Source organism: Mesitornis unicolor, unplaced genomic scaffold (assembly GCF_000695765.1).
Source record: "Mesitornis unicolor isolate BGI_N332 unplaced genomic scaffold, ASM69576v1 scaffold22841, whole genome shotgun sequence".
NCBI classification, from domain to species: Eukaryota; Metazoa; Chordata; class Aves; order Mesitornithiformes; family Mesitornithidae; genus Mesitornis; species Mesitornis unicolor.
Genome location: NW_010164759.1, coordinates 33693 through 44777, shown reverse-complemented (window position 1 = coordinate 44777; position 11085 = coordinate 33693). Strand labels below are relative to the sequence as shown.

The window sequence follows — 11085 nt, the reverse complement described above, 5'->3', positions numbered from 1 at the left end:
AAGAGCATACTGAAACAGTTACTGACATCTGCCCCTCTCCTGGACAATACTGACATTTGTCACTCCTGTTGTATGTCCACTTTGTTACTGAAAAAGTAGGAAAAGACAAAAGGTTTTGTCTTGAGACAGAAAGGGAGAAATAGAAGACAACTACAGAAATTTTAAGAAGATTAAAAAAAAAACCACCTGAAAATCCCCTGCAGAAATTATTCTGATTGGTGTTTTTTTAATTATTATTTCTGATGATACACAGGATGACTGACTGGGAGTAAGATGGGAATCTACATTGAAGTCTTTTTGGCTGTGTAAATATAACCCTTGACAGATGGGCAGATTGTATGTGGACATCTGTGCAGCATGGTAAATGATATTTCAATAAACTAAAAGATTTCTTGGACTTCCAGCCCAACTTCCTCTGATAATAACATCAAATGGCCGCAAGGAGTAAGATTTTTGTGGAGCAGAATTTTAAGTGCTCATTACCATTTCTGAGAGTGCACCTAGACATTTTAAGAATCTAATTTGGGAGGATAACAGATGGTTAAATAGCTGAACAGCCTAGATTTCATCTGCAAAATGGTGGGTCTGAAAACAAAAACACATTAGAGACTCAGAGAATATTTAGCTCAATAGGAACTGCAGTCACTTCAGGGAACTCTGAAGATAAATGACAACGGAAATAAATTAGTCAAGCTTCTTCACAGAACAAACAGACTGAAAGAAATTAATTTTCCACATATAAAAATGGCTCTTTTTTGGACCAGATTCCATAATAGAAACAGCTGGAAATATACTGATGAAAATGAGAATTAAAGGAATTTTAGTGGGAGAAAACAGCTTTGTTCCTTTGGGGTTTTTTTGTTTGGTTGGGGTTTTTGTGTGTGGTTTCTGTTGTTTGGTTGGTTGGTTGGTTTTAACCTGGGTAAAGCTATGAAGAGATTCAGCTATGCAGGTATTATCTCACAGTTATCTCTGTTATTACTGCTTTGGGCTAGTATGATATTTCTTGGCATCACTTCTAGCTTTTCTTCTGGGAGTATCCTCGTTTAATGGTGGTTTTTGTTGGGTGGCCCACAATGATTCATAACAGAGAATTTGAGAAAATTCTCCTGACTGACACCACAGAATAGTCCTTATCTGCAAATCAGAAAATGCTAAGCTAAGAAACCAAGCCTTCCAGATGGATATACAGTTTGTATTGCAAAAAGACCTGTTTTAATTATGTTTATACTAGCTATTCAAACACAATGAACTATACTAACAACAGGACCTTTGCTGGCACTGCTGCCTTTGCTGGCACTGCCAGCATTATTTGGGAAGTAATACCCTCGTCTCCACCCAACACATGCAGCTGTGCCTTAAAACTCAGAAATGTAGACCTGGCCTAGAGAGCTAACAGCAAACTTCTCTGTAACAGCCAGAAAGGGGAGAATAGACTCCATAAAGCTAAGTATCAAAATATAGTAGCTTAAATTTCAAAGTTCCTACATTTATTTTTGCAGGCTTGATTGTTTCGAGTAGGACATTTGCTTTCACTAAGGCCCATAATGCCTTTTAAATATAATGTGTGGAAGGCTGGTGATATAAAATCCTTGTTAGTCCACTTGCTTTACTATGGAGACTGTTATGGTTGCTGTTTGCCACAGAGATACTAAGCCAGCTTTTAGTAAGTTCCTTTGAATTGCTGAAGCATCACGGAGCTGAAGTCATCTTACCCAACAAGGGTACCCAGGAAGTCTCTTGCAAAGTTGTGTCATCAGGCATATGCACATTTAAGGTTCACAAACTTTTGCCAGTGTTAGTTTTCTGAAAATGTGATCCCAATACCGAGTCACTAAGATGCAGACAGCAGCGTCTTTTGCCTATGATTTAATTTGTGACCTAAATGCTAAACAGATCCATCACCCTGAGCTGACTGACCACAAGGGTCTGAGGTCCCGCAGTTTTTGAGGAGGATTTTAGAGGAATAAGGCTGGGTTCTGCAGGTGTACGTTACCTGTTTGTCATTACGACTGTAGTCAGAAGTTTTCTGACAAAAGGCTACCATGGTATCACTCTTCAATTTTTAATCTCCATAAGCAGGCTCAGTCCTGCACTGCATCCATACGAACACAGCTTGCGGCCATTAAAATGACACACATTTAAATAAGACAGCATGAATACGGCTAAATGAGAGTCAGCTTATGCAGCAAACCAAATGAACTTCTCAGGCATCTAATACACATTGTCTAGTATTAAAAATGAAGCTAAGATTCATGAGAAATTGCATCTATATGTGTAAATGCATGTGTGTGGATATACATCTTAAATGCATACATGCATATGTGTTAGCTAAATCCTTTCGTCACTAACAGGATTAAATTAATGAGGTTTGAGTGAATTGTTAGCAGTCATATGGTTGGGATGAGATTACCTGTGTTACAAATAAATTAGAAGCAACTAACTTAAAATGTGAGAGGAAAAATAAGTTGATTTTACATTAAAAAGAACAAAAACTATTTCTACAGTGTCATTAAATAAGGATTGTTTTGTGAATACAATGAGCTTAAAACATTATGAAACTGGCAGAGACTGAGGAAGAAGTGGGTGACTCCCAAATGAGAAGAAAAGTTTTCTGAAAAGAAACAATATGTTACTGAAATTGCCCATGGGACCTATTTTATATTCTTTTTAGCTGAGATGGTAAGTTTTTCTCTGTAGATATCATTTCTGATTCTTATGGGATCATGAGACATATTTTCCCTGTAATGAGAAAATAGGATGTATTCTCCCAGGTACAAACGTACACTCAGTAAGGCACTGTGTTTTCTTAACTAGTGTTGCCGGTGTGGGAAGATGGATGTTAAGATTCTGATCTTCTGTAAATCCTATTCTAATGGTCAATGGGCACAAGCTGGAACAATGGGCACAAGCTGGAACACAGGAGGTTCCACTTAAATTTGAGAAGAAACTTCTTCTCAGTGAGGGTGACAGAGCACTGGAACAGGCTGCCCAGAGAGGTTGTGGAGTCTCCTTCTCTGGAGACATTCAAAACCCGCCTGGACGCCTTCCTGTGCAACCTCATCTAGGTGTTCCTGCTCCGGCAGGGGGATTGGACTAGATGATCTTTTGAGGTCCCTTCCAATCCCTAACGTTCTGTGATTCTGTGATTCTGTGTGATTCTGTATGTGATTCGGAGCATACTCATTTACTGGTCTAAATTTATTCAGGAAGCAATTATGTTTGTTTAAAGGAAATTACTCATGTAAGAAAAGTTGTGGGAGAACATAAAGTTTTATGCCTCAGAGTGGACACTTTGGACAAAATCTCAATAAGTGGGTACTCTTTCTTTGATATAATACTCTCATGATCCATGTTTCCTGATGGGGTTTCTCTAGATTTTTTTTTTCTATTGTGGTCCTTTCATTCCATAAACAGTGATTGTTATTACAACCCCTTAGTGTTGGGGTGGAAAATGAATATGCATTAAAAATCTGTCATTAAGATCTAAGTTCAAGTCTACAGACCACAGCATATGGACCTGATTATTGGCTTCATGCTTTTTTCTAGGCCACTTCTGTTTATAGTTTGAATTCAAGGGAAATGAAAAGGTCTCTCTCACTTACTCATACAAGAACACATTTAAATAATTACCAGCAAATAAGATGCTCTAATAAAGCAAGAGTGGCAGTACTGCTTTAGGTCTGTGCAGCACAGTCTCATCAAACATGAAAGAAAAATGTCTAGTTAGATGGTGTTTACTTTGCTGTGGACAAACAACAGCTGTTCAAACATAGCTGCTGCTCTTTATGATGTGATGTGCCCTGAATATATAAAATAAAGCATATATAATTTTCTATGTTCTGCTTCAGAGTGAGTGCAGAAGAAGCTGGTGTGTGCTGTAAAACTACAGGCAAAGCAATGGAGTTGAGATCAGCGATGAAGCAGCACCACATGTACAGAAACTCAGATTTTCATCTTTGTGTCACAGGGAAGCAGAGCTTAGGCCATGGCCTGGGTTGTTCAGCCAAAGCTTCTCTCTGTCCCTGTGTGGTTCAGGAAGCTGTCAGCCCTTTTCAGCCATTTGGTCTGAGGGTTTTAGGCTTATGACAGTCATGTTACATGAGGACCATACAGCTAGGTAAGCTCAAACAGGAGACCTATGCGAGTGTTCCTACTGAAACCCTGGAGTGTGGCACGAGCATCAGCTGTGGTGGGCTCTCTGGGTGACCACTCACTGCCAAAAACATCAGCTGGCTAATCCACACGTTCTCCAGCTGGTAGTTTAGAGACAACAGAGGGCTCTGATGGAAACATGGGAGGTCAGGGAGATGCCAGGCTTTGTTATTTCTGTTGCTCACAGAGTGTCTTTTCATGTTCCTCCTCCCACCTCCCCTCCTTCCCAAGTACACTGGTAAAATACGCACAGAATGCCTTTAGCTCTTTAATATGGGTAGCACAGACCTCACCAGTGCTATTTGGTAACTAACATCGAGTTGAATTTGTTTCAGAAATTCTGCTGAGTAACTAACCCCGTGCCCCGTGAAGTCACAGTAGCCCGTCGACACCATTATTTATATTGCTTCCAAGGATGTTAGTGATACTGCCAAGTCGAAGTGAGTGATCAGGATATTTCGTACACATCCTTTGCTTGTGTGTTTAAGATGCAAGACAGCAAAGAAGCAAGGCCTGCATCTTCTCTGCTTCATGTCGTTAAGAATGTGTTTTCTGGAAAATCTAATGCCAGAAAGAGCTGCTGGACATCAGCAAGCAGATCTGCTCAGGAAAAAAGTATCTGCAGAGTCTCAGGAGCCACCTCTCATCTCATTTGGACTAAATGAGAAAACCAGCAAGGCTCCTTTTGCAGAGCTGAAGAAGCCTCTGCACATGCTGCTGGAGCACACAGAGAAGCCTCTCTGAATGACCCTGAGCAAAGGGTGGCAGAGCATCAGTTGGTATCTGAACTTCAAAAACAAGAGACTCAGAAAAGAATCTGGCAGCTTAGCCTTCAGAGGGAGCAGAAATCAAGAGTTTTGGCACACAGAATGCTCTGCAAATCTGGGTTGGATTTCTGAACAAAGAGCCAGGCTTCTTTTTATTATTATACTCAGGAAATAAAATGGTCTGTACGACCTTTGTGAATAGAAATATCTGGCTCGCATCTCAATTTCTGCTCCTTGCAGATGGTAACCTGCAAGGTAGAGCTGCAGTGCTGATGTGATATAGATTGTGGTCCAGGAGGCTTTATTGCTGTTAATGTAGGACTGTTCCTAGTGTGAAGTGTATGCCCCAGGTTCCTCTACCACTGATGTTACAAGACCTGGGATGTAAGGAGGGACTTTGCTTTAATTTGCCTACTAATCTTAATGCCTACTCTGGCTTTCGTTTTCATTTAATCTGGAGCATTGTTGCCCTTTGAAAATATATCGCTGTGATTTAGCTTTTAGAATAATTTCCTCAGGGATTAAAAAAATGCGTTGATGACAGGCGAAGCTTATACAGTGGAAGTGGGACTTAAATTTTCATAACCCATTCTAGCCCTTTCTTTCAATTGGGATGGCATATTTGCCTTCATGATACATTGTACTACAGATCAGATTTTAGATAGTATTTTCCCATAGCATTCATAGATTGTCAGCCCTGCTGTGGAAATGAAGGAAGACTCTGATCAAAACAATCTGAATCTCTCTTCTCCTAACCATGAATAAAATGCCACAGAAAGGCACACTTTTATTGATTTTTAATTTTGAAAGTATTATGACATTTCTTTAGTTATTTATTACCCTCAATGGGGTTGAAAAGGATTGACAATCACTGATGCAATTGAGGGAAAATTACATACTGAAAACAGGCAGTTTGGGCAGCGTGACCAAGCTTGCAATGTGGCAGTGATGTTTAAAAAGTTCACCTGAGCAGCTGAGTAACTGCACCGGTTGTTAGCTCTTCCCAAGGTCCGATGTTGCAACAGCTCTGCTGTTGTGTTAGCGTTTCAATCAGTTCAGGTATGTCTGTTTATCTAGCTGCCATCACACCCTTGGATGATAGCACGGACATGCCTACGGATGATAGCAGCTCTGGTATTGGGAGTGAAATAGTTCTGGTGCCCAGTAACAAGGGAATTAATTGTCTGATATATTCCGGCTGATACCGCAAGTGCTTCGGCATGTACACAGGGACCTCAGACAGAGCAACAGTGAGGACTGGAGCTTGATGGAGCAGTATAAGAAAAACAGGACTGTGTTTCTCATCCCTCCCATTCTCTTTTTAACTCCAGTGAAAACTATATTATTCATAAAACTAAGTAACATAGTGTCTCAAACCCAAATGGATATGTAATTTTCTTCTTATATTAAGTGCCTAGCTAATTAACTAAGAATATAATTAGCTTTGAGTCAGCTTCTTTGTAAATCTTAGCTGGATTGTGATATATGATTTGCTGGCTAGCAATAAATGCTATTCCTTTTACCGGCATAGCGTGCAATACTTAATGCAGTAAAGTGAATGTGTCTTAAATGCCATCAACCTTTGTGCTTTGTTACTGACTAAACAACTGATCTATCAGTTGGTCTTAAAAACCATGGATACATATTTTGGATGTGGATACAATATATCTATATTGGGAACCTGAGGAGCATTTCTGAGCAGTCAGCTCTCAGAGTCTCAGCTGCTTTCCAGCTCTGTATGGGAGAAAGCCCTCAGGTTGCTCTGCCTGCCCACTGCAGGTACACACACGAGAATATGACCCAAATGAGACCTGCAATATGTTCCAACACTGAGGTGCATGCCCCAGATGGGATCCACAGAATGTTTCAGACAGGTACATGATCTCATCTGCTGGGGGACTATGACCTAAGCTATGTCTTACTACAGCCTAAGTGGGCAATGTAGACACCAGCCAAAGCTGAACTAGCACAGGTCAGCTGAGCTGCAGTAAGCAGCGTGGGATGTTTGCATTAACTTCAGTGGAAGGTGTTTCTATGAAGTTTCTTTCATCTGGGTTGAGCTAAAAGCCCCTCAGACAATTAGTTGTTGCAGCTCAGCTTATATGGGAGGCTTCATGTAAACTTGGAAATAACAAACGTCAAAGACTGCAGATAAAAGTATGGAAGACTGCAGTGAGTGTGTAAGATTCTGAACTATATCAGGTCTCACTTTTCTTGTGCAATGTGGTCCTTGTTTATGCCAGACTTCTGTTGAGATGTGTCCATCGAGGCAGTCTAGCCAACTAGCTGAAGATAGCTAGACATAAAGGAAACACTAGATGGGAATGGGAATGGGAATGGGAATGATGCAATGAGATCTGGTCTGTCTGTGGTGGCACAGCAGTTTCCAGAAGCTAGCACAGATACTAACAGCTTAGGTAAGAATTAAGGCTGCATATAAAAAGGTGAATCATGGCATGGACATTCCTGTCATAAGGACTTAGACCAGCTTTTCACCAGTACGGCCAAGCCTTTCTCATATCATGTCTTGATTAGGACAGAGAAGTGGTTCCTGTAAATGCCTCTTGAAACATGGTAAATACTTTGATGATAAGTTTCAGTGGCTGTTGCCATAGACTTAAAATAAGTAATTTTGCTTTTCAAAGTGTATTAAATAGTTTACACACTCATAAGACTGTGCCCAAAGCCCACAGCAGCTTTCAGCAATGACTTCTGTCCCAAAGCAGGGCCTGAACTGGCTCTAAATTAGCACATGTTTAAAGCAAGAACGGTTAGGCTGACTATCCCTGTATTTAAAGTGACAGACTATATGGAAATTGGCTTGCCTATGCTCAGATCGTTTGAACAGAAATATTCAACATAAGAGAGTCCTCCAGAACAAGAAAGTCTGCATACCAGTGATGAGAGACTGTGTGAATCATCGCTGTTCACAACGCAGTACAGGGCAGGCCAGCACAGTCCTGCTGCTCTGCTGCTTCTGTGCCACGTTACTCACTGAAGACCTCCAAATAATTCCTCATTTGTCAAAATGGGGCTATGGCACTAATTTAAGGCAAGTTTTTTCACCGTTGATCACTACAAGTTCTCCTAAGGACTTCATCTAAATCTGAAGTGGTGGAAGGATGAGCAGCAGCAGCTATTTTGGACCTAGTGGTTAATGACTGATTTCTTCTTGCGGTCAAATATTGCACTACAAGTTTTTGAAGTAATACTAATATACAAAAAAAGAAAATGTTGCGAGTACACTACATGGCAGATAAACACAAGGATGATCCTATTTGGTTTGATATAAGAAAATTATGTTCAAATATAGAAAAATCACTCAATGCGAAGGAGTACACTTTCCCAACTGCTATTAATTTGTCAAAAAATACATACAAAATGTATTCAATTCTTCATTAATCCTGCATGGAAAAAAATATGTATGCTTGTGTGTGTATTTTACATATTCAGGAATATGTTGGCTAAGATTAATAAACTATTAATTTATAATTACTAAGCATGAGCACCAATATGAAAGCATTAGAAGCTTTAAACTGAATCAGAATGTGATTTTATAATATAACTAATATGTTCCAAAATATCAATAACCAAGTTATTATGAAGTTATTATTTTACTAAGAATCTCTTTGGAAACTTTCATTTCCCCTGGAAGCTCTCATTTTACAGCTTTCATTTTAAAAGTTTATACTCAAGTCCAAGCTTGTGAATAATTTCAGGAGAGCAACACTAAAGAGAAAATAAGAAATTATAACAAACTCCAACTAGCATGGCTATTATGAGTAATAATCCAAAAGATTTATATCTCTTTAGAAACTGCAGAAGTACATATCTAAACACTTCTGAATGCTTCTCATGAAACAGTAGCAATAAAAATAACGTCAGCAAGCATTTCTAAAAAAACAAGCATATTTTTTAGGGTTTGGCTTTAGGTTTTGGGGTTTTTTTGTTTGTTTTAATAATCAAGACCGAGAAATAAGCCGAGGCAAATGTCACTTACCTCTTACATGGACTAGAAGAAAGCCAAAGCACAGAAGGAGGATACTTCTGAATTTCCCCATGATCTTCTATTCAGTGCCTTGATTGCACTAGTTGTTTTTTTTCCAAGGGTAGATGTTGCAACTGCAGTGCCAAGGTTTGCGAGAAACGCTTGGAATCAGTGGCTCTGCCCAATGACTTCCCTCACCATCACACTCAAGCACCGCAGAAAAGAGAGAAGTTCCTAAAAACCTCTTCTAGTACAAGACAAATAACGAAAGCAAACGACCTCCCTGCGGCCAAGCTGTGAGCAGCACCATAGGTGCCACCCGCCCTCTAAGAAATCTATTTATCTCCCACGCAAGGAGCATGAAGAGTCAGGGCACCAGCAACAGCATCCAATGAGCAGGGAGCCACCACAGTCTGAACCCACCTCCTTCCCGGAGGGAAAGCCAACCTGTTTGACATCCTTGCCTTCAAAGCAGGGTGTGGTGCTGCGGGAGCTCAAGTAGCTTGTGAGACGAGACCAGCCTTCTCTGAAGTGTACTTAAAAAAAATCTCTCAGGTATACTCTGATCTCAAAGCACTGTTTTCCTGCTCAGTTTTTGGCTGAGCAAGTGAAGACAATCCTCTCAGAACCCTAAACAGTGACTCAAGCTGCTGAGGGAGGGAAGTGAAGGCCAAGAATCTGTTTTTCAGAGATTTGGGGACTGTCTACAGTGGGATGGCAAAAACCCCCTAATTTTAGAAACTTAAAATGTGATGTTGTCATGAAAACACACTGAAACGACTGCACACAGATAATGAACTTAAGCAAACTTTAATTCACAATCAAAACTAAACTGCCAAAACCAACAAAACAACAGAGGTAACTGAAAACAACTCTCCAAAGGCATTTAACAAATTAGGGGTTTGTTGTGTCAGTTGGGGATGTTATTAAGGCACGACACAGAAGCATGATGACATTGCAGTGTGCGCACGCTCGCTCACAAGAATTAACCTCTTGCTCAAGGGCACTCAAGAGTTGCTTGCCAGAAGGGGGTGAGGGCTCACTCAAGGGTATCCAGAAATAATCACTCACCAAAGGAGGGTGAAGGCATTCCTTCCTGGGAAATTTCCTTGGGTGGCGTCCCAATGCCAAGGGAAGGGCTTCTGATCACAGACCTGCTGCTCTGAGGAGAACTGCTCCAAGTGGGGCTTCAGCAAGGGTCCCATTTTACAGCCTCATTGGATATGAACTGTAGTCAAATATGGTCGTGTCCCAGCAGTTTCTCTGGTCTGAGGTGCCCCATTGGCTGGGGACCCTGTCTGTTAACGGAGGGGTCCCACCTTCTTGTTCCTGCCACTGGGGGTGGGGGGTGCGTGCTGGTCGGCCAGCAGCCACAGTGTGATGCCACAGTCTGAAAATAAGGTCCAGTGGCTACCGTGTCAAAAACTATAACTCTTACTGAGTGGGGGGGCAAGGAGAGAGGGACAGGATGCTCCTGCCACAGATGTCAGAAGTGAAGCATGCTCAGCTCCCTGGTGGATGCTTATCTTCACAAGGTAAACATTGTCTGTCATTTTTTTCCAATGATCTAAATATATTTTGAGATATAAATATCCATGTATATCCTACATGGAGGTCTCAGAAAGTACCATGCCACAGGCCAAGTATGAGAACACAAAGCTTTAGACAATGAACAAAAATATATGCATCCATCCATACATGAATGTAGATTAAAATCACTGATGTAATTTAAATCCAGGTTTGTCACAGCCTCTCTCTAGCAAACACATGTGCCAGCACACTTGTCTCTTGAGCTGGACTGCCACCGTCACGTTGGCGCCCGACACCAGCAAGGAGACTGGTGCGCATCCTCCCTTTTGCTGGGGGTAACTTGCAGGTGTTTCTGTCAGCATTGTTTTGACTACATCAGCAAAATACTCTGCTGCCATGAACAGCCCATCTGTTGCTGGGTGATCCAGTCTGATGTGAGGTGCAGGCTGGCACCAAGTGCATTTCTGTTGAGTTACCTAAGAAGATACAATACAGTGTGTGCGCTGAATTCATGCATTTATGCTAACTACAAGAAAACCGATGCAAAAACATAAACTGGACTGATAAAAGCTGGTGATACTGGATCTTCAAGAAGCTTGATGTTCACGTAGGTCAGCTTCCTCTCCCTCCCCAAAATCTGAACCA

General features: G+C 41.0%; 1 protein-coding gene across 1 annotated transcript in view; it reads right to left on the bottom strand.

Moving 5' to 3' along the window:
* XG (Xg blood group) overlaps positions 1 to 8983 on the bottom strand; it is a 20326-nt gene extending 11343 nt beyond the window's left edge. The window contains exon 1 of the mRNA XM_010194430.1: positions 8923 to 8983. Coding sequence (XP_010192732.1) covers positions 8923 to 8983 — 61 coding nt within the window. The remainder of the gene's footprint in view (positions 1 to 8922) is intronic.
* Between the last annotated feature and the right edge of the window lie 2102 nt (positions 8984 to 11085).